Source organism: Calonectris borealis, chromosome 37, assembly GCF_964195595.1.
Source record: "Calonectris borealis chromosome 37, bCalBor7.hap1.2, whole genome shotgun sequence".
NCBI classification, from domain to species: Eukaryota; Metazoa; Chordata; class Aves; order Procellariiformes; family Procellariidae; genus Calonectris; species Calonectris borealis.
The window spans coordinates 491,179-513,675 of record NC_134348.1 but is presented as its reverse complement, the minus strand read 5'-3'; the positions used below and the strand labels follow the sequence as shown (position 1 = coordinate 513,675).

Genomic DNA, 22,497 nt, shown 5'->3' with positions numbered 1-22,497 from the left:
CACCCCGTGGGTCTGGGACACGGGGGGACACGGGGGGGCACGGGGGGACACGGGGGGGACACGGGGGGACAGGGCATGGGGGGGCATGGGGGGACACGGGGGGACAGGGCATGGGGGGGCGCGGGGGGACACGGGGGGACAGGGCTTGGGGGGATGCGGGGGGGCACCAGCCTTCCTGGGCTGCACCCCCCTGGGTCTGGGGGCACAGGGGGACCTGGGGGGGACACAGGGACACTTGGGGGGACAGAGGGACAAGGGGGGACACGGGACACCCCTGGGGACCCCCTCTGACCCCCCGTGTCCCCCCCAGCCCGTGGACAAGGACTGGGACTCGCCCCTCGTCACCCTCTGCTTCGGGCTCTGCGTCCTCGGCCGGCGGGCGCTGGGCACCGCCTCCCACAGCATGTCCGCCAGGTGGGACCCCCACAGCCGGGGGGGGCACCCCACATCCGGGGGGACCCCTGCATCTGGGGGGGGCACCCCGACCTCTGGGGGGGGGCACCCCGACATCTGGGGAGGGCACCCTGACATCTGGGGGGACCCCTGCGTTCGGGGGGGTAACCCAGAGGTCCAGGGGGACTGGGATGTCTGGGGGGTGGTCCCTGGCATCTGGGGAGACCCCCACTTCTGGGGGGGGCACCCCACATCTGGGAGGGTGACCCCAAAATCTTGGGGGGGACCCTGACATCTAGGGGGGGTTCCAGGCATCTGGAAGGGACCCAGGTGTCTGGGGGGGGACCTAAATGTCCGAGGGGGTCCCAGGCATCTGGGGGGGGCCCATGGTGTCCAGGGGGGGTCCCTGGCATCCAGGAGGGACCCCCAACATTTGGGGGTGACCCTGACATCTGGGGGGATCCAGGCATCTGGGGGGGGCCCAGGCATCTGGGGGGCGTCCAGGTGTCTGGGGGAGACCTAAATATCTGGGGGGGGTCCAGGCATCTGGGGGTACCCAGGGCGTCTGGGTAGGGTCCCGGGCATCCAGGGGGACCCCTGACATCTGGGGAGGGGTCCTGACGTCTGGGGGGGGGGACCCAGGCATCTGGGGGGGTCCCAGGCATGTGGGGGGGGGCCAGGTGTCTGGGGGGGGCCAGGTGTCTGGGGGGCCCAGGTGTCTGGGGGGACACCTAAATGTCCGAGGGGGTCCCAGGCATCTGGGGGGACCCAGAGTGCCCAGGGGGTGGTCCCTGGCATCCAGGAGGGCCCCCAGGTGTGGGGCGGCCCCCCCTGACCCCCCCTGCGCCCCCCCCCCAGCCTGGAGCCCTTCCTCTACGGGCTCCACGCCCTCTTCAAGGGCGATTTCCGCATCACGTCCCCGCGGGACGAGTGGGTCTTCGCCGACATGGACCTGCTGCACCGCGTGGTGGCCCCGGCGTGCGCATGGCCCTCAAGCTGCACCAGGTGGGGGGCGCGGGGGGCGCGGGGGGACCCGGTGCTGCTGCCGCCGGGGGTGGGAGAGCGGGGACCCCCCTGGGGCCGCTGGGCGTGGGACGGGGGGGGGGGACACGTTGGGGACCCCCCTGGAGGTGCCAGTGGGGATGGGACATTGGGGGGGGGGGGACACGTCGGGGACCCCCTGGAGGTGCCAGTGGGGATGGGACATGGTAGGGGGGACACATTGGAGACCCCCCTGGGGCCGCTGGGGATGGGACATGGTGGGGGGGACACGTTGGGGACCCCCCTGGAGGTGCCATTGGGGATGGGACGTGGTGGGGGGGACACGTTGGGGACCCCCCTGGAGGTGCCATTGGGGATGGGACGTGGGGGGGGACACGTTGGGGACCCCCCTGGAGCTGCCATTGGGGATGGGACGTGGGGGACCCCCCTGGAGCTGCCATTGGGGATGGGACGTGGGGGGGGGACACGTTGGGGACCCCCCTGGAGCTGCCATTGGGGATGGGACGTGGGGGGGGGACACGTTGGGGACCCCCCTGGAGCTGCCATTGGGGATGGGACATGGGGGACCCCCCTGGAGCTGCTGGGGATGGGACGTGGGGGGGGGGACACATTGGGGACCCCCCTGGGGCCGCTGGGGATGGGACGTGGGGGACCCCCCTGGAGCTGCCATTGGGGATGGGACGTGGGGGACCCCCCTGGAGCTGCCATTGGGGATGGGACGTGGGGGACCCCCCTGGAGCTGCCATTGGGGATGGGACGTGGTGGGGGGGACACGTTGGGGACCCCCCTGGAGCTGCCATTGGGGATGGGACGTGGTGGGGGGACACGTTGGGGACCCCCCTGGAGCTGCCATTGGGGATGGGACATGGGGGACCCCCCTGGAGCTGCTGGGGATGGGACGTTGGGGGGGGACGACACGTTGGGGACCCCCCTGGGGCCGCTGGGGATGGGACATGGTGGGGGGGACACATTGGGGACCCCTCTGGGGCTGCTGCCAGGGGCAGGACACACTGGGGACCCCCTCTGGAGCTGCTGGGACATGGGGGAGGGGACATTTTGGGGACCCCCCTGGGGCCGCTGGGGATGGGACGTGGTGGGGGGGACACGTTGGGGACATGGGGGGATGCACTGGGGACATGGAGGGTCCGTGCTGGGGACCTGATGGGCTGCGCTGAGGATCTGGGGGCCGCGTTGGGGACATGGTGGGAGACGTTGGGGACATAGTGGGACACACTGGGGACCCGGTGTCCTTGCTGGGGACCGGTGGTCGCGTTGGGGACCCGGTGGCCGCGTTGGGGACATGGTGGGAGGTTTTGGGGACCCGGTGTCCTTGCTGAGGACCGGTGGCTGTGCTGGGGACATGGTGGGACACGTTGGGGACCCGGTGTCCTTGCTGGGGACCCGGTGGCTGTGCTGAGGACCTGGGGGCTGCATTAGGGACCCGGTGGCCACACTGAGAACCTGGGGGCCGCGTTGGGGACCCGGTGGGAGGTGTTGGGGACCTGGTGGCCACGTTGGGACCCTGGTGGGAGGTGTTGGGGACCTGGTGGGATGCGTTGGGGACCCGGTGGCCACGTTGGGACCCCGGTGGGAGGTGTTGGGGCCCCGGTGGGAGGCGTTGGGGACCTGGTGGGACACGTTGGGGACCCAGTGTCCTTGCTGAGGATTGGTGGCCACGTTGGGGACCCGGTGGGATGCGTTGGGGACCTGGTGGGAGGCGTTGGGGACATGGTGGGATGCGTTGGGGACCCGGTGGGACACGTTGGGGCCCCGGTGGCCGCGTTGGGGCCCTGGTGGGAGGTGTTGGGGCCCCGGTGGCCACGTTGGGGCCCCGGTGGGAGGCGTTGGGGACCTGGTGGCTGCGTTGGGACCCCGGTGGGAGGTGTTGGGGCCCTGGTGGCCGCGTTGGGGCCCTGGTGGGAGGTGTTGGGGCCCCGGTGGCCGTGTTGGGGACCTGGTGGGAGGTGTTGGGGCCCCGGTGGCCGTGTTGGGGACCTGGTGGCCGCGTTGGGGACCCGGTGGCCACGTTGGGACCCTGGTGGGAGGTGTTGGGGCCCCGGTGGCCGTGTTGGGGACCTGGTGGCCGCGTTGGGGACCCGGTGGCCACGTTGGGACCCTGGTGGGAGGTGTTGGGACCCCGGTGGGAGGTGTTGGGGACCTGGTGGGGAGGCGTTGGGGCGGCGGTGGGAGGCGCTGGGGCGGCGGTGGCGGCGCTGGGGCGGGGGTGGCCGTGTTGGGGCGGGGGTGGCGGCGCTGGGGCGGGGGTGGCGGCGCTGGGCCCCGCGCCCCGGCTGAGGCGGGCGCCCCCAGGACCACTTCACGGCGCCGGAGGAGTACGAGGAGGCGGGGGCGCTGTACGAGGCGGTGGCGGCGCAGGAGGGGCGCCTGGTGATCTCGCACGAGGGGGACCCCGCCTGGCGCGCGGCCGTGCTGGCCGAGGCGCCCGCGCTGCTGGCCCTGCGCCGCGTGGCCGACGAGGCGGCCGACGAGTACAAGGTGGTGACGCTCAACCGCCGCCACCTCGGCTTCCGCCTCATCAAGGTCAGGCGCCCGCCCCGCCCCGCGCCCCCGCTGCCCCCCGGGGCCCCCGGGGCCCCCCAGTGCCTCCCAGTGACTCCCAGTGACTCCCAGTGCCCCCCTGGGCCCTTCCCAGTGCCCCCCAGTGCCTCCCAGTGACTCCCAGTGCCCCCCTGGGCCTTCCCAGTGATCCCCAGTGCCTCCCAGTGACTCCCAGTGCCCTTCCAGGGCCTCCCAGTCCATTCCCAGTGACTCCCAGTGACTCCCAGTGCCCCCCCAGTCCCTCCCAGTGACTCCCAGTGCCGCCGGGGCCCCCCGGTGCCTCCCAGTGCCCCCCTAGGCCCTTCCCAGTGCCCCCCTGGGCCCTTCCCAGTGATCCCCAGTGCCTCCCAGTGACTCCCAGTGCCCTTCCAGAGCCTCCCAGTCCATTCCCAGTGCCTCCCAGTGACTCCCAGTGCCCCCCCAGTCCCTCCCAGTGACTCCCAGTCCCTCCCAGTGCCCCCCGCGGCCCCCCGGTGCCTCCCAGTGCCCCCCTAGGCCCTTCCCAGTGCCCCCCTGGGCCCTTCCCAGTGATCCCCAGTGCCTCCCAGTGACTCCCAGTGCCCCCCTGGGCCCTTCCCAGTGATCCCCAGTGCCTCCCAGTGACTCCCAGTGCCCCCCTGGGCCCTTCCCAGTGATCCCCAGTGCCTCCCAGTGACTCCCAGTGCCCTTCCAGAGCCTCCCAGTCCATTCCCAGTGCCTCCCAGTGACTCCCAGTGCCCTTCCAGAGCGTCCCAGTCCATTCCCAGTGCCTCCCAGTGACTCCCAGTGCCCCCCCAGTCCCTCCCAGTGACTCCCAGTGCCCTTCCAGAGCCTCCCATCCATTCCCAGTGCCTCCCAGTGACTCCCAGTGCCCCCCCAGTCCCTCCCAGTGACTCCCAGTCCCTCCCAGTGCCTCCCAGTGCCCCCCTGGGCCCTTCCCAGTGCCCCCCAGTGACTCCCAGTGACTCCCAGTGCCCTTCCAGGGCCTCCCAGTCCATTCCCAGTGACTCCCAGTGACTCCCAGTGCCCCCCTAGGCCCTTCCCAGTGCCCCCCAGTGACTCCCAGTGACTCCCAGTGCCCTTCCAGAGCCTCCCAGTCCATTCCCAGTGCCTCCCAGTGACTCCCAGTGCCCCCCCAGTCCCTCCCAGTGCCCTTCCAGAGCCTCCCAGTCCATTCCCAGTGCCTCCCAGTGACTCCCAGTGCCCCCCCAGTCCCTCCCAGTGACTCCCAGTCCCTCCCAGTGCCTCCCAGTGCCCCCTGGGCCCTTCCCAGTGCCCCCCAGTGACTCCCAGTGACTCCCAGTGCCCTTCCAGGGCCTCCCAGTCCATTCCCAGTGACTCCCAGTGACTCCCAGTGCCCCCCGGGGCCCCCCGGTGCCTCCCAGTGCCCCCCTAGGCCCTTCCCAGTGCCCCCCGGGGCCCCCCGGTGCCTCCCAGTGCCCCCCTAGGCCCTTCCCAGTACCTCCCAGTGCCTCCCAGTGCCCTTCCAGTCCCTCCCAGTCCATTCCCAGTGACTCCCAGTGACTCCCAGTGCCCCCCCAGTGCCTCCCAGTGCCCCCTGGGCCCTTCCCAGTGATCCCCAGTGCCTCCAAGTGACTCCCAGTGCCCTTCCAGAGCCTCCCAGTCCATTCCCAGTGCCTCCCAGTGACTCCCAGTGCCCCCCCAGTCCCTCCCAGTGACTCCCAGTGCCCCCCGGGGCCCCCCGGTGCCTCCCAGTGCCCCCCTAGGCCCTTTCCAGTGCCCCTGCCTCCCAGTGACTCCCAGTGACTCCCAGTGCCCTTCCAGGGCCTCCCAGTCCATTCCCAGTCCCTCCCAGTGACTCCCAGTGCCCCCCCAGTCCCTCCCAGTGACTCCCAGTGACTCCCAGTCCCTCCCAGTGCCCCCCAGTGCCCCCCTGGGCCCTTCCCAGTGTTCCCCAGTGCCTCCCAGTGACTCCCAGTGCCCTTCCAGAGCCTCCCAGTCCATTCCCAGTGACTCCCAGTGCCCCCCAGTCCATGCCCAGTGACTCCCAGTGCCCTTCCAGAGCCTCCCAGTCCATTCCCAGTGCCTCCCAGTGACTCCCAGTGACTCCCAGTGCCCTTCCAGGGCCTCCCAGTCCATTCCCAGTGCCCCCCCAGTCCCTCCCAGTGACTCCCAGTCCCTCCCAGTGCCCTCCCAGTGCCCTCCCAGTCCCTCCCAGTGCCCTCCCAGTGCCTCCCAGTGCCCTCCCAGTCCCTCCCAGTGCCCTCCCAGTGCCTCCCAGTCCCTCCCAGTGACTCCCAGTGCCCTCCCAGTCTCTCCCAGTGACTCCCAGTGCCCCCCCCAGGTGAACCGGGAGTGCGTGTGGGGTCTGTGGGCCGGGCAGCAGCAGGAGCTGGTTTTCCTGAGTCCTTCCAGTGCCCTCCCAGTGCCCCCTAGTCCCTCCCAGTGCCTCCCACTGCCCTCCCAGTGACTCCCAGTGCCCTTCCAGTGCCCCCTAGTCCCTCCCAGTGCCTCCCACTGCCCTCCCAGTGCCTCCCAGTGACTCCGAGTGCCCTTCCAGTGCCTCCCACTGCCCTCCCAGTGACTCCCAGTGCCTTCCAGTCCCTCCCAGTGCCTCCCAGTGCCTCCCAGTCCCTCCCAGTGACTCCCAGTGCCCTTCCAGTCCCTCCCAGTGCCCTCCCAGTGACTCCCAGTGCCTTTCCAGTCCCTCCCAGTGCCCTCCCAGTGACTCCCAGTGCCCTTCCAGTGCCCCCTAGTCCCTCCTAGTCCCTCCCAGTGCCCTCCCAGTGCCTCCCAGCGACTCCCAGTGCCCTTCCAGTCCCTCCCAGTGCCCTCCCAGTGACTCCCAGTGCCTCCCAGTCCCTCCCAGTGACTCCCAGTGCCCCCCCCAGGTGAACCGGGAGTGCGCGTGGGGGCTGTGGGCCGGGCAGCAGCAGGAGCTGGTTTTCCTGAGTCCTTCCAGTGCCCTCCCAGTGCCTCCCACTGCCCTCCCAGTGCCTCCCAGTGACTCCCAGTGCCCTCCCAGTGACTCCCAGTGCCCTTCCAGTCCCTCCCAGTGCCCTCCCAGTGACTCCCAGTGCCCTCCCAGTGCCCCCTAGTCCCTCCCAGTGCCTCCCACTGCCCTCCCAGTGCCTCCCGGTGACTCCCAGTGCTCTTCCAGTGCCCCCTAGTCCCTCCCAGTGCCCTCCCAGTGCCTCCCAGCGACTCCCAGTGCCCTTCCAGTCCCTCCCAGTGCCCTCCCAGTGACTCCCAGTGCCTCCCAGTCCCTCCCAGTGACTCCCAGTGCCCCCCCCAGGTGAACCGGGAGTGCGTGCGGGGGCTGTGGGCCGGGCAGCAGCAGGAGCTGGTTTTCCTGCGGAACCGCAACCCGGAGCGGGGCAGCATCCAGAACGCCCGGCAGTCGCTGCGCAACATCATCAACTCCTCCTGCGACCAGCCCCTGGGGTACCCCATCTACGTCTCCCCCCTCACCACCTCCTTCGCCGGCGCCCACCCCCAGCTCCGCGCCCTCGCCGGGGGCCCCCTCAGCCCCCCCGCCATCGCCCGCTGGCTGGCCAGCGCCTGGGCCCGGTGAGTCGCCCCGAAACGGCCCCTCCTGCACCCCCAAATGCTGGAGGGTCCTGGGGACCCACGGCATCCCCCCTCACTTTGGGGACCCCCCTGTCTGCTCACGGGGACCCCCAGTGCTTGGGGGGGGCTGTGGTCTCCCTGGGGGGGCTGTGGTCTCGTCCTGGGGACCCCCAGTGCTGGGGGGGGCTGTGGTCTCCTCCTGGGGACCCCCAGTGCTGGCGGGGGGGGCTGTGGTTTCCCTGGGGGGGCTGTGGTCTTGTCCTGGGGACCCCCAGCGCTGGGGGGGGGCTGTGGTCTCCCTGGGGGGGCTGTGGTCTCTTCCTGGGGACCCCCAGTTCTGGGGGGGGGGGCTGTGGTCTTCCTGGGGGGGGCTGTGGTCTTGTCCTGGGGACCCCCAGTTCTGGGGGGGGGCTGTGGTCTCCCTGGGGGGGCTGTGGTCTCTTCCTGGGGACCCCGAATGCTTGGGGGGGGGCTGTCCCCCCCCCAACGCCTGGGTCCCCCCAGGTCCCCCCATCCCTCTGAGCCCCCCCCACCGCCTCCATGTCCCCCCCGACCCCCGTGTCCCCCCCTGACCCCCATGTCCCCCCCCCAGGCTGCAGAAGGGCTGCGGCGCCGGCTGCAACAGCGGGGGCAACATCGAGGACCCCGACTGCGGGGGGGGCTCGGCGGGGAGCGGCCCCCCCGGCCCCACGGGCGGCACGGCCCCCCCGGGGGCTTCAAACCCCCCCGGGCCGCCCGCCCCCACCACCACCCAACCCCACCCAGGTAAGTGCTGGGGGGGGGTCTGGGTGCTGGGTGGGGCAATAAGAGGGTCTGGGGGGGACCCGGATGCCTGGGTCCCCTTTGGGGGGGGTCTCTGCGTGGCTTTGCCCCCCCCCCGCCCCAGCGTGTCCCCGTGTCCCACAGGCCCCGAGCAGAGTGGGGGTCCTGGGGGGGGCCGTGGGGCAGGGGAGGGCTGGCGGGACCCCCCCGCAGGACCCCCCCCACCAGCGGGGCCCCCCCCCGGCCCCGGAGCCCCCCCTCCCTTCGCCTACGACGGCCTCTGCGGCAAATGGAGCCTGGGCGGCCACAAGGGGGGGGCAGCGAAGGGGACCCCCCCCCGGCACCCCCGGCACCCCCGGCACCCCCGGGGGTGGCACCGGCACCACGGGGGAGGTGAGTCCCCGGGACGGCTCGGTCCTTTTGGGGGGGGGCTGGATATGGGGGTCTTTTGGGGGGGGCCTGGATGCGGGGGTCTTCTGGGGGGCCTGGATGTGGGGGTCTTCTGGGGGGGCCTGGATGCGGGGGTCTTCTGGGGGGGGCCTGGTTGTGGGGGTCTTCTGGGGGGGGCCCTGGATGCGGGGGTCTTTTGGGGGGGGCCTGGATGTGGGGGTCGTCTGGGGGGGCCTGGATGCGGGGGTCTTCTGGGGGGGTCCTTGGATATGGGGGTCTTCTGGGCGCCCCCCCAAGTCTCGTTGGGGGGGGGGGCTGGGTCCTCTGGATGACTTGGGGGGGGGGGGATGCGAACTCCTGGTGTGGGGGAGCCCCCCCGTACCCCATGCTCAGACCCCTGTGCTTGGGGGTGGGGGGGGGGGGCGGGGGCCCAGCGTCCCCATCCCCCCCCCAGCTCCTTGTCCCCCCCCGTCCCCCCCCAGGCCCCCACGGACACCAGTGCCCGCCCCCCCCCGGAGCCCCCCCGGGACAAGGAGAGCCCCACGGCACAGCCCCTCCTGGAGCACCAGTACTGACCCACGGCCCCCCACGGCCCCCCCACGGCCCCCACCCCTGGGCTGGTCCCGACCCCCCCACGGACAGCAATAAGGAGCCCCCCCACCCACCGAGACCCCCGGGGACCCCCCCAGGGACCCCCCTGGGCCCCCCCAGGAACAACCAATGGCGGCGACGGCCCCCCCGCAGCCTGCGGCCCCCCCCAGTCCCCCCCCGGGGACTCGGACTCTTTTTCGAGGGATTTGTTTCGTTTTGGTTTTTTTGTTGATTCTTGAGGGGATTTTGTTGGGTTTTGGGGTTTTTGGGGGGGGTTGATACTAAAAATTAAAAAAAAAACACAAAAAAATACAAAAAAAACGGTTCAAAAAAAGTCGTTTTGACGTTTTCCCGCCGCGCCGGATCTCGGGGTCCCCCCCCCGGGCACGGGGGCTGGGGGGGGGGGGGCTCTGTCCCACCTGTGTCCCCTCTTTGGGGGGGACCCTCCCGCACCCCGGGGTCCCCCACGCGGGGCGGGGGGGGGCGGGGGGCCCACCCGGACGCCCGGTGCTCTCTGGCGGGAGGAAGCGACGGCGGAGGGGAAGGGCGGGGGCGGGGGGGGGGAGCTCCGACACCCGGGTCCCCTCCCAGCCTCGGCGGCGGGGTGCGAGCGGGGGGTCCCGCGCGCCTGGGTGCCCCCCCTCCCCCAGAGCCCTGGGTGCCCCCCCCCGCACGCCTGGGTGCCCCCCCCGCACGCCTGGTGGGTGCCCCCCCCCCCGTGACGGTGACAGTGACACGAGGGGCCGGAGGTAGGAGCGAGTCGGGGTGAAAAATGGGGGGGGGTTGTGCTTGCACGGGGAAGGGGGGGGCCTTGCACGGGGAAGGGGGGGGCCTTGCACCAGGGCTTTGCACGGGGGGCTCGCACGAGGGCTGCGCACAGGGGAAGGGGCTCGCGCGGGGGCTTTGCACGAGGGGGGGCCTTGCACAGGGGGGCTTGCACGGGGGGGCCTTGCACAGGGAGGGGGCCCTTGCACGGCCCTTTGCACGGGTGATTTGCACAGGGCCTTGCACGAGGGGCTGTGCACACCCTCGCACGGCCCTTGCACACCTACGTGTGCCCCCCCCCCCCCATGCAAAACCCCTCGTGCCCCCACGGCCGGTTGTCACGGGGCACCCCCAGCCCCGCGCGAGCCCCCCGGCCCTCGTGCGAGCCCCCGTGCGCGGCACCGGCCCTCGTGCGAGCCCCCGACCCCCGGGCCAGGCCTTTGCACGGGGCCGCGACCTCGGCCCCCTCCACCGCTCCCTGGTGCAACGCACGGCGGGGTCCTCGTGCGAGGCACGACGGAGCCCACGGTGTCCCGGGGGGGGTCCCGTGGGGGGGGACACACACGACACCTGGGTCACCTGTACCGGGGGGGGGGGTCCCTGCTTGTGTGTGGCCCCCCCCCAGATTAACTCCGTTGTGTCTTAACGGATGGAGGTGGGGGGAGGGGGCCGGACGCCGGGTCCTTGCGGGGGGGGGGGGGGGGCCGGACGCCCGGCTCCGCTGCAGCCGGAGGAGGGAAGTGCAGCGGGGGGGGGCGGGGGGGGCCCGGACGCCCGGGTTCACGCAGGGGACAAGGTCAGGAGCATGGGGGGGGGGGAGGCCACTGCAGGGAGGGGGGATCCGCCCCTGGGGGGGGGAGGGGGTCAGTGCTGGGGGGGGGGGAGCACTTGGGGGGCAGCAGTTGGGGGGCCGTCGGCCGCCGCCACTTCCCGTTCGGCAGGAAGCCGCCGGCGTCGGCGCATCCGGGCCCCAGGGCCCCCCCCGGCCCACAACCCCCCCCCTGAGACCCCCCCAGAGCCCCCCAGAGCCCCCCAGCCCGCCAAGGAGCCGGGGGGCTGCCCCGGGGGGGCAGAGGGGGTACCCGGCCGGGACCCAGGTGCTCCCCCCAACCCTCCCAGCCCCGTTTTGGGGGTGCTGGGGGTTCCTCGCAGCGGGTGGGGGGGGACGAGGGGGCATGGGGGGGGACACGGGGGGCCTGGGGGGGGCTGGGGATGGAGGGATGGACGTGGAGGGACAGACGGACGTGGGGATGGGGGGGTGGAGGGATGAGGGGAGCCCCCCACTCACCCCCCCCACTCACCCCCCCGACCCCCCCACTGACCCCCTGTCCACCCCCCAGGTCCCGCCGTCGCCCCCTCCCCGAGCGAGCGCCGCTACCGGAGCCCCCCTCGCCCACCCGTGTCCCCCCCATTGACCCCGACGTGGGAAGGGGGGGTGCGTGGGAAAAGGGGCGGAGCCTCCGCAAGCGGGAATTCCCGGGCAGCCAATCGGGGCGCGGGGTCCGTTCCCACGCTTCCATTGACGAATTGCGGGGGGGGGGGGTGTCCCCGCTAAACCGGGGGGTCCCGGGTGGGCGGGGGGGTGTCAGCGTTAGCGGGGGATCCCGGGGGGGCCCCAGGGGGTCCCTGAGTGTTCCGGGGGGGTCCCGGGGGGTCGCGGGGGGGCCATGCAGTCCGACGACCTCTTCCTCCGCAAGATGCGGGGCCCCTCGGTCCGGGGCCCCCCCTCCCCCGCCCCCCCCAGCGCGGCCGGGGGGGGCCGGGGGGTCCCCTCGCCTCCCCCCTCCCCGGGGGGGCCGCGGCCATGCAGCGCAGCAGCAGCGAGGCGGCCCTGTGTGGAGCCCCGGGGGGGTCCTCGGGGGGGGGGCCGGAGGTCGCCCCCCGCGCCCGGGCCCACAGCCACGAGGAGGCGGCGGGGGGGGGCAGCCCCACGTCCCCTCGTTTCCACGACCCCCTGCTGCTGCTGGGGCTGGGGGCCGGGGGGGAGGACACCGAGGGGGGCCCCGATTTCTTCCCCCGCCCCCCCTGGAGCCCCCACGTCGCCCACTACGACGTGCAGAGCATCCTCTTCGACCCGACCGAGGCCCCCCCCGCCCCCCCCGGCCCCACCTCGGGGGCCTCGGCCGCCCACCTGGAGCCCGAGGAGCCCCCCGAGCCTGGGGGGGCCCCCCCCGACCCCGATGCCCTGGTGCTGAGCTGCCCCCGCTTCTGCTGCGAGACAGGGGGGGAGCAAGAGCCGGGGCTGGGGCCCCCCCGGGGCCCCCCCGGGCCCGGCCACCTCCCCAACGCGGCCGTGGCGGTGCTGGAGGAGCCCCCGGCGGGGTCGCGGCCCCCCCACCCCATCGAGCACAGCGACGCGGGGGCCGACTACTACCGCAAGTACTTCTACGGCAAAGGTGAGGGGGGCCCGGGGGGGCCCGGGGGGGACCCGGGGACCAGGACATGGCAAAGCGCGGGGCCGTGGGATGTTGCACGGGGCCACACGGCATTGCACGAGGATGCAGGACCTTGCACGAGGGTGCAGGACCTTGCACGAGGCCATGGGACCTTGCACGAGGCCGTGGGACGTTGCAGGAGGCTGCAGCACGTGTGACGCGGGGGCTGCGTGGGGCCGTGGGGGGCCGTGGGGGGCTGTGGGGGTCCCGGTCCACCCCCCCGACCCCCCCGACCCCCCCAGAGCACCAGAACCTGCTGGGGGAGGACGCGCGGCTGGGGCCGGTGGCCGTGTCCCTGCGGCGGGAGGAGAAGGAGGGACCCCAGGGCCAGGTCCTGCACCGCATCATCCTGCGCACCAGCCAGGTGGGGGGACCGGGACCCCACGGCCCCCCACGGCCCCCCACGCAGCCCCCCCTGGGGGGGCGGGGGGCTTCAGGGGGGCTGGGGAGAATCAGGGGTCGGAGGGGTTGCAGGGGGGTGGGGGGGGCAGGAGGGCTGGGGGGGCTGGGGGGCGTCAGGGGGTCTGGAGGGGGTCAGGGGGGGCGGGGGGGTTGCAGGGTGCTGGGGGGGTCAGGAGGGCTGGGGGGATCGGGGGGGGTTGCAGGGGGGCTGAGGGGGCTGGGGGGGGACTGGGGGGTCCCAGAAGGGCCTTGGGGGGACCCCAGGGGCCCTTGGGGGGGGCAGCAGGGAATGGGGGTCCCTGGGGGTGCCCTGAGCAGCCCCGGGGGGCCAGGGGCGGTGTGGGGGTGCTGGGGGAGGGTCCCCCCCCAAGCCTGACCCCCTCCCCCGTCTCCCCTCCCCCAGCTGCGGACGCTGCGGGGGTCGGTGCTGGAGGAGGCGCTGCCCCCCAGCGCTCGCCCCCCCGGGGCGCGGGGGGTCCCCCCAAAAAAGCTGCTGGAGCTGGTGCTGCCGGGGCTGGGGGTGCAGGGGCTGCGCCTGGCCTCCCCCTCCCCTGCCGTGCCCGAGACCCTCCTCAAGCTGGACGAGCAGGGGGTGAGTGGGGGGGGGCACGGGGGGGGGGGGCTTGCACGAGGGTCGGGCCTGCAGGAGGGCGGGGCTTGCACGAGGATGGGGCTTGCATGGGGACAGTGCTTGCACCAGAGCTGCAGTTTGCACAAGGACAGGGCTTGCACAAGGGGGGGGCTTGCACCAGCGCTGGGGCTTGCACGAGGACGGGCCTTGCACGAGGACGGGCCTTGCACGAGGATGGGCCTTGCACGAGGATGGGGCTTGCACGAGGACGGGGCTTGCATTGAACCAGCGCTGGTCCTTGCACGGGGATGAGCTTTGCACGAGGGTGGCCCTTGCACGAGGGTGGCCCTTGCACCGGGGGCTCTCACGAGGCCAGGGCGCGCAGCGGGGTCGGCGCATGAGGGGGCGCGGGGGGGTGCCCGTGCGAGCCCCCGTGCGAGCCGTGCCCCCCGCCCCCAGCTGAGCTTCCAGCGCAAGGTGGGGGTGCTGTACTGCCGGGGGGGGCAGGGCTCGGAGGAGGAGATGTACAACAACGAGGGCGCGGGGCCGGCCTTCGCCCAGTTCCTGGGGCTGCTGGGCACCCGCGTGCGCCTGCGCGGCTTCCCCCACTACCGCGCCCAGCTGGACACCCGGAGTGAGCGGGGACACGGGGACACGGGGACACGGGGGTGGGGACATGGGGACATGGGGGACATGGGGACACAGGGACTGGGATGGGGAGATGGGGACATGGGGGACATGGGGGACATGGGGACATGGGGGACATGGGGGACATGGGGACTGGGATGGGGACACGGGGACATGGGGGACATGGGGACTGGGATGGGGACATGGGGACATGGGGACTGGGATGGGGACACGGGGACATGGGGGACATGGGGACATGGGGACTGGGATGGGGACATGGGGATATGGGGACACGGGGACACAGGGACATGGGGGACATGGGGACTGGGATGGGGACATGGGGTCATGGGGACACAGGGACTGGGATGGGGATATGGGGACATGGGGACTGGGATGGGGACATGGGGACACGAGGACACGGGGACATGGGGACAGGGATGGGGACATGGGGACACGGGGACTGGGATGGGGACATGGGGACATGGGGGACACGGGGACACAGGGACACGGGGATGGGGAGATGGGGACATGGGGGACATGGGGACATGGGGACACGGGGACTGGGATGGGGACATGGGGATATGGGGACATGGGGACATGGGGACTGGGATGGGGACATGGGGATATGGGGACATGGGGACACGGGGACTGGGATGGGGACATGGGGACATGGGGACACGGGGACATGGGGCCAGGGGCCCCGGGGCGGTGCGGCGCGGTGCGGGGGTGCAGGCTGTGCCCCCCCAGCCGACTCCACGGGGACCCACTCCCTGTACACGACCTACCACGGCTACGAGGTGATGTTCCACGTCAGCACCATGCTGCCCTTCACCCCCCGCAACCCCCAGCAGGTGGGGGGGCCGGGGGGCCGGGGGGGGCTGGAGGGGGCGGGGGGGGCTGGGGGGGGCCGGGGACATGGGGGTCACTCTGGTCTGGGGGTCCCTGGGGTCTGGGGGTCCCCCCATGCTGCCCTTCACCCCCCGCAACCCTCAGCAGGTGGGGGGGCCGGGGGGCCGGGGGGGCTGGAGGGGGCGGGGGGGGCTGGGGGGGGCCGGGGACATGGGGGTCACTCTGGTCTGGGGGTCCCTGGGGTCTGGGGGTCCCCCCATGCTGCCCTTCACCCCCCGCAACCCCCAGCAGGTGGGGGGGACCGGGGAGGCCGGGGGGGGCAGGGGGTCCTGGGGGGGCCGGGGGGGCTGGGGACATGGGGGTCCCTGGGGTCTGGGGGTCCCCCCATGCTGCCCTTCACCCCCCACAGCCCCCAGCAGGTCTGAGGGGGATCCTGGGGGGTCCCAGGGGTTTGGGGGGGGCTCCTGGAAGGCAGCTGAGGGGTCCCAGGGCATCTTGGGGAGACCTGGGAGGAACTGGGGGGGTCCCAGGGGTTTGGGGGGGGTCCTGGAAGGCAGGTAGGGGGTCCCAGGGGTTTGGGGGGGTCCTGGAAGGCAGCTGAGGGGTCCCAGGGGTTTGGAGGGGTCCTGGAAGGCAGGTGGGGGGTCCCAGGGGTTTGGGGGGTCCTGGAAGGCAGGTGGGGGATCTTGGGGGGTCCTGGAAAGCAGTTGTGGGGTCCCAAGGGGTCTTGTGGGGTCCTGGGGCAGCTGGGGGGGTCCCAAGAAGCCTGGGGCCGGGGGTCCTCGGAGGTCCCAGGGGTTTGGGGGGGTCCCTGGAAGGCTGGGGGGGGGGTCCCAAGGAGCCTGGGGGGCGGGTCCTGGGGCATCCCAGGGGTCTGGGGGCTCCCTAGGGCAACCGAGGGGGTCTCAGGGGGTCCTGGAGAGCCCCGAGCAGCTCAGTTTTGGGGTGCTGACCCCCCCCCCCCCCCCCCCAGCTCCTGCGGAAGCGGCACATCGGGAACGACATCGTGACGATCGTCTTCCAGGAGCCGGGGGCTCGGCCCTTCTCCCCCCGCGCCCTCCGCTCCCACTTCCAGCACGTGTTCATCGTGGTGCGGGCCCACGAGCCCGGCACCCCCCGCACCTCCTACAGGTGGGGGGGCCGCGGGGTGGGGGGGCCCCGGGGCTGGGGGGGGCCCCGGGGGCTTCTGCAGCACTTGCAGGGGGGGGCTGGGGGGGGTCTCCAGGGGCTGGGGGGGGCCCCAGGGGCTTCTGCGGGGGTGGAGGGATCCCCACGGGGGGGTCCCCAAGGGCTGGGGGGGGGGCCCAAGGGCTTCTGTAGGGATTGGGGGGTCCCCAGGGGCTTCTGCAGGGCTGGGGGGGCTTGCATGGGGGGGCTGGGGGGGGGGCCGGGGCTGAGGGGGGGTCCCCAAGGGCTGGGGGGGGTCCCCAAGGGCTTCTGCAGCACTTAATGGGGCTTGCATGGGGGGACTCGGGGGTCCCCAGGGGCTGGGGGGGTCCCCAGGGGCTTCTGCGGGGCTGGGGGGCTTGCATGGGGGGGCTGGGGGGGGGTCCCAAGGGCTGGGGGGGGCCCCAAGGGCTTCTGCATGGCTGGAGGGGTCCCGGGGGGGCCTGGGAGGGTCCCCAAGGGCTGGGGCGGTCCCCAAGGGCTTCTGCAGGGCTGGGGGGGCTTGCATGGGGGGGCTGGGGGGGTCTCACATGATCCCTGGGGGTCTCCCATGTCCCTGGGGGTCTCACCCGGGCTCTGGGGGTGCCCCGTGTCCCCCCGAGGGTCTCCCATGTCCCTGGGGGTCTCCCATGTCCCCGCGGGTCTCACCCGGGCTCTGGGGGTGCCCCGTGTCCCCCCCGAGGGTCTCCCATGTCCCCGCGGGTCTCACCCGGGCTCTGGGGGTGCCCCGTGTCCCCCCGAGGGTCTCACCCCCCCTCTCCCGCAGCGTGGCGGTGGTGCGGCCGGAGGAGACCCCCCTCTTCGGGCCGGGGGCTGGCGGAGGGGCAACGATTCCCGGGGGGCTGCGGGCTGCGGGAATTCCTGCTGGCCAAGGCCATCAACGGGGGAGAACGCGGTGGCCCGGGGGGGCGGCTGGGGGCCATGGCCGCCCGCACCCGCCACCAGTACCTGCGGGAACTGGTCCGCACCCACGCCACCGGCCCCCCGCTCGCCACCCCCCACCGGGGGCTACCGGTTTTGGGGGGTCGTCGACGAACGGGAAATCGGGGGTGGGTGGGTTTGGGGGGGCGTTGGTGTGGGGGGCGAGGGTGCAGGGGACCCCCGGGGGGGCGGAGGTGGGGTGTTTGTTGGGGGTGGCGGTGGAGAGGGTGGTGGTGGCGGCCCCCCGAAACGGGGTGCTCTTCAGTTGCGCCTGCCGGGATGTTTTAGGGTGGGCGTTCGCCGAGGGGCGCCTGGAGCTTTTCTATGGGGCGGGGGAATGGGTGGGGCTGCGCCTGCCCCACGGCGTCGCCCCCCAAGTGGTGGCCAGGCTGCAGGTGAGGGGGGGGCGATGGGGGGGGGAAATGGGGGGGAAATGGGGAGAAAGGGGGGGAAATGGGGCGATGGGGGGGCGATGGGGGGAAATGGGGGGGAAATGGGGAGAAAGGGGGGGGAAAATGGGGCGATGGGGGGCGATGGGGGGAAATGAGGGGGAAATGGGGAGAAAGGGGGGGGAAATGGGGCGATGGGGGGGCGATGGGGGGGCGATGGGGGGGCGATGGGGGGAAATGGGGCGATGGGGGGTGATGGGGCAGGGATGGGGGCGATGGGAAGAAATGGGGGGGAAATGGGGGAGAAGGGGGGAAAGGGGGGGAAATGGGGGGGAAGGGGGGAAAGGGGGGAATGGGGTGATGGGGAGAAAGGGGGGGAAATGGGGCAATGGGGGGGCGATGGGGGGGAAATGGGGGGAAATGGGGGGGAATGGGGCGATGGGGGGGTGATGGGGCAGGGATGGGGGGTAATGGGAAGAAATGGGGGGAAACGGGGCGATGGGGGGGAAATGGGGGGGCGATGGGGTCAATGGATGGAAATGGGGGGGCAATGGGGGGAAATGGGGCAATGGGGGCGCAATGGGGGCTGGGTTGGGTTCCCGTGGGGTCACGGTGGGTCACCCTATGGGGGGTCAAGGTGGGGGTCCCCCGGCTTATTGGGGGGGGGGCTCTCCCCCGTCCCCTTGCAGGCGGTGACGCGGGGGTGCGAGGCGCGGGAGCTGGCCCTGCCGCGGGGGGCCGGGGGTCACCTGGGGTTCCGCGTGGATGTCACCGGGGTGGTGACGGCCGTCACCCGCTTCTCCTTCGCCGAGACGGCGGGGCTGCGCCCCGGCACCCGCCTGCTGCGCGTCGCCCACCACCCCCTGCCCACCCTCGCCCCCCGCCGCCTGCGCGCCCTCCTGCGGCGCCCCAAGGCCGCCCTCACCCTCCTGCCCCCCGACCGCGACGGGCGGCCCCGCCGGTGGGTGGGGTGGGGGGTGGGGATGGGGGTGGGGGGACATATGGGGGGGATGTGGGGGGGGTGGGGGGGGAATGGGGATGGGGGGGATGTGGGGGGGAGGGAGGGAATGAGGGGGATGTGGGGGGGTGGGGGGGAATGGGGAGGATGTGGGGGGGTGGGGGGAATGGGGGTGGGGGGGATATGGGGGGGTGGGGGTCATGGGGGAGATGAGGGGAAATTGGGGGAGTGGGGGGGCAGTGGGGGAGTGGGGAGTGGGGGGGAATGTGGGGGGTATGGGGGGGCATTGGGGGTGTGGGGGGCATTGGGGGGATAAGGGGGCATTGGGGGGAATGGGGGGCATGGGGGAATGGGGGGGCATGGGGGGGAATAGGGGGTGGGGGGATTGGGGGACATGGGGGAATAAGAGAGTGTGGAGGCTGGGGGGGGCATGGGGGGGTAAGGGGGGGAATAGGGGGTGGGGAGGGATTGGGGGACGTGGGGGGATATGGGGGGACTGGGGGGACGCGGCCGGGCGTGGGGAATTGGGGGGCTTGGGGGGATAAGGGGGGATTGGGGACATTGGGGGGGTGGGGGGATAAGGGGGACATTGGGGGGATACTGGAGAAATTGGGGGCTCTGGGGGGCACTGGGGGTGGGGGGGATTGGGGGGGACACGGGGGGGTGCAGGGCCATGGGGGACGAGTGGAGCCAGGCCCAGGACACCCCCGTCCCCGCCTCCCCCCAGGAGCTTCTCGGAGCTCTACGCCCGGTCGCTGGAGCAGGGCCGGGGCGCGGGGGGGACCCCGGGGGGGCCGTCGGGGACATCGGGGACACCAGCGACACGGGGGACAGCGGGGACACGGGGGACAGCGGGGACAGCAGCGACGGGGGGGTCGGGGAGGGGGAGGGGGAGGGGCTGCGCCCCGACACCCTGCGGCTCCTGCGCTCGCTGGCGCTGGACGAGGAGAGCACCCCCTTCCCCCCCGGGGCGGGCCCCGACTCCCCGGGGACCCCCGAGACCCCGACAGACCGTCCCCCCGACCTGTGAGTGACCCCGGACATGGGGACATCCCCCCCAAACACCCTGGGAACCCCCAAAACCCCTGGGACCCCCCGCAAACCCCCTGGGAACCCCCAAAACCCTGGGACCCCCCCAAATCCCCTGGAACCCCAAAACCCCTGGACTCTCCCTAAACCCCCCCAAACCCCCAAAACTCCTGGGAACCCCCCGCAAACCCCTGGGAACCCCCAGAACCCTGGGACCACCCCCCAAATCCCCTGGAACCCCCCAAACCCCCTGGGACTCCCCCCCAAATCGCCTGGGACCCCTAAAACCCCTGGGACTCCCCCCCAAACCCCCTGGGAACCCCCAAAACTCCTGGGAACCCCCCCCAAATCCCCTGGGACCCCCTAAACCCCCTGGGACCCCCCCCAAAACCCCCTGGGATCCCCCAAATCCCCTGGGAAGCCCGTGCCCCCGCCCCCCCAGTGACCTGGACCCCTCCCCATGACCCTGACCCCCCTGAACCCCCCCCATGACCATGACCCCCCTGACCCTGACCCCCCCTGACCCCCCAGGCAGCCCCTGGCTGACCCGACGCCCGACCTGCTGCTGCCCCACCACAGCCCCCCCCCCGCCCGGCGACCCGGTGAGTCACCCCCCCCCCCCCGTGTCCCCCCCCCGTGTCCCCCGTGTCCCCGCTGACCCCCGTGTCCCCAGGGAGCCCCCCCGGACGCCGGCGGCCCCGTGGCCCCCCCCGAGCCCGGAGCCCCCTTGGCCCCCGCGCTGCGGCACTCGCTGGGCAGGCGTGAGTGGCCCCGGCCCCCCGTGTTCCCCCGTGTCCCCCCATGTCCCCCCGTGTCCCCCCCCGTGCCCCCCTGTATCCCCCGTGTCCCCCCCCCGTGTCCTCCCTCCATGTCCCCCTCCATGTCCCCCTGTATCGCCCCATCCCCCCCCGTGTCCCCCCTGTCCCCCCCCCGTGTCCCCCTCCTGTGTCCCCACCCTCCATTGCTCCGTGTCCCATGTCCTGCATCCCCTGTCCCCTGGGGGGGTCCCCTGTCCCCTCTGGGTCCCCCCATGCCCTGGGGGTCCCCCCTGTCCCCTGGGGGGGTTCCCCTATCCCCTGGGGGTCCCCTGTCCCCTCTGGGTCCCCCCCATCCCCTCGAGGTCCCCCCTGTCCCCTAGGGGTCCCCTGTCCCCTCGGGGTCCCCCCATCCCCTGGGGGTCCCCCCTGTCCCCTGGGGGGGGTCCCCTGTCCCATAGGGGTCCCCCCCATCCCCTGGGGGTCCCCTCTGTCCCCCTGGGGGGGGGTCCCCTGTCCCCTGGGGGTCCTCTGTCCCCTCTGGGTCCCCCCCCATCCCCTGGGGGTCCCCCCTGTCCCCTGGGGGGGGTCCCCTGTCCCCTGGGGGTCCCCTGTCCCCTCTGGGTCCCCTGTCCCCTCGGGGTCCCCCCTGTACCCTGGGGGTCCCCCCCTGTCCCATAGGGGTCCCCTGTCCTTGTCCCCTCGGGGTCCCCCTGTCCCCTGGGGGTCCCCCCCATCCCGTGGGGTCCCCCACGGCCGCCCCCCCCCCCGCAGTGCTGTCGGGGGCGGGGGAGCCCCAGGAGGAGGAGTGGGACGCCATCGCCCGCCTGGCCACCGCCTGCAGCGGCATCCTGGAGGCACTGGCCCGGGGGGGTGAGGGGGGCCGGGGGGCTGGGGGGGGGCTGGGGGGTGGGGAGGGCCTGGGGGGGCCGGGGGGAGCTGGGGGGTTGGGGGGCCTGCGGGATGGGTGGGGGTTTGGGGGGCAGGGGGGCAGGGGGGGGCTGGGGGTTGGGGGGGGGGGGTCTTTGGGGGGCTGGGAGGGGGCTGGGGGGTGGGGAGGGACTGGGGGGGTCCGGGGGGAGCTGAGGGGTTGGGGGGCCTGCGGGATGGGTGGGGGTTTGGGGGGCAGGGGGGAGTTGGGGGGATGGGGAGGCTCAGGAATTGTGGGGGGGGTCTCAGGGCCCCCCAATGGGGGGGGTCTCACCCCACACACACCCCCCCCAGGGCAGCAGCTCCCAGAGCCCCCCAGCGTTGGGGCCCAGCAGACCCTGAGCCAGGGGCCCCCCGAGGATGAGTAAGATGGGGGGGGCTTTGGGGGGGGTCAGGGGGTGGGGGGAGATGGGGGGGGCTGAGGGAGGGGCTTGGAGGGTGCAGGGGGGCTGGGGGGGCTTGGGGAGGGGTTGGGGGGACAGAGGAGCCCCGGGGGGGGACTTGGGGGGCTGGGGGGGACAGAGCGGGGCTGGGGGGGTCCAGGCACGGTCCCACCCCTGTCCCCCCCCCCCAGGTCCCGGAGCCTCTCGGAGAAGGTGGCGCAGCTGGAGGCGATGCTGAAGCGGCTGCAGGAGGATCTGCAGGAGGTGGGGGGCACTGGGAGGCACTGGGAGGGGCTGGGGGGGGGCTGTGGGGTACTGGGGGAGCTGTGGGGCTCCGTGGGGCTGACGCGTGGGTCCCCGTGGGGCAGGAGCAGGAGGCGCAGCAGCGGCTGCGGGCCGAGGTGCGGACGCTGCGACGCAGCAACCGGCGGCTGCAGCAGGAGCAGGAGGACGCAGCCGCGCAGCTCAGCCGGGTGACGCGGCTGCTGCAACCCCCCCCGGGGACCCCCCCGGGGCCCTAGGGACCCCCCCCGGGACCCCCAAACCCCCCCGGGGACCCCCCCAAACCACCCCTTGGGGCTGCGGGCAGCGCCCTCGCACGTGGGGCACACTCACCTCGTGCACACGCCATGCACACGCCATGCGCATGCCCCGTGCATGCTCACACCTCCTGCACACTCACGCCCTGTGCACGCTCACCTCATGCACACAGGCAATGCACACGCCGTGCACATGCCATCTACACGCCACGCACACGCCAAGCACGCCCCATGCACGCTCACACCTCCTGCACACTCAGGCCCCCCAATGCACACGCTATGGACACGCCATGCACGCCCTGTGCACACTCACACCCCGTGCACACTCACCTCGTGCACACTGGTAATGCACACGCCATGCACACGCCATGCACACTCACCTCGTGCACACGCCATGGACACGCCATGCACACGCCATGCACACTCACCTCGTGCACACTGGTAATGCACACGCCATGGACACGCCCCATGCACACTCACCTCATGCACACGCCATGCACACGCCATGCACACGCCATGCACACTCACCTCATGCACACGCCATGCACATGCCATGCACACTCACCTCGT

At 73.1% G+C, this 22,497-nt stretch overlaps 2 protein-coding genes across 2 annotated transcripts in view; both read left to right on the top strand.

The window, feature by feature from the left end:
• PCNX3 (pecanex 3) overlaps positions 1–9,712 on the top strand; it is a 33,048-nt gene extending 23,336 nt beyond the window's left edge. Inside the window, 8 exon segments of the mRNA XM_075135220.1 lie at positions 311–414; positions 1,252–1,361; positions 1,364–1,398; positions 3,706–3,936; positions 7,190–7,464; positions 8,057–8,229; positions 8,371–8,619; positions 9,099–9,712. Of these exon segments, the coding sequence (XP_074991321.1) occupies positions 311–414; positions 1,252–1,361; positions 1,364–1,398; positions 3,706–3,936; positions 7,190–7,464; positions 8,057–8,229; positions 8,371–8,619; positions 9,099–9,439 (1,518 nt within the window). The 3' untranslated portion in view covers positions 9,440–9,712.
• A 1,987-nt stretch (positions 9,713–11,699) lies between these two features.
• Positions 11,700–21,922, top strand: SIPA1 (signal-induced proliferation-associated 1). The gene is given in 17 exon segments (XM_075135221.1): positions 11,700–12,368; positions 12,650–12,771; positions 13,213–13,401; positions 13,840–14,014; positions 14,755–14,858; positions 15,830–15,987; positions 16,790–16,853; positions 16,855–17,071; positions 17,074–17,339; positions 18,023–18,294; positions 19,019–19,317; positions 19,852–19,922; positions 19,994–20,081; positions 20,850–20,948; positions 21,300–21,369; positions 21,580–21,652; positions 21,757–21,922. Coding segments are annotated over 17 exon segments (3,012 nt in total). The 5' UTR covers positions 11,700–11,776; the 3' UTR covers positions 21,910–21,922.
• Positions 21,923–22,497: the final 575 nt, after the last annotated feature.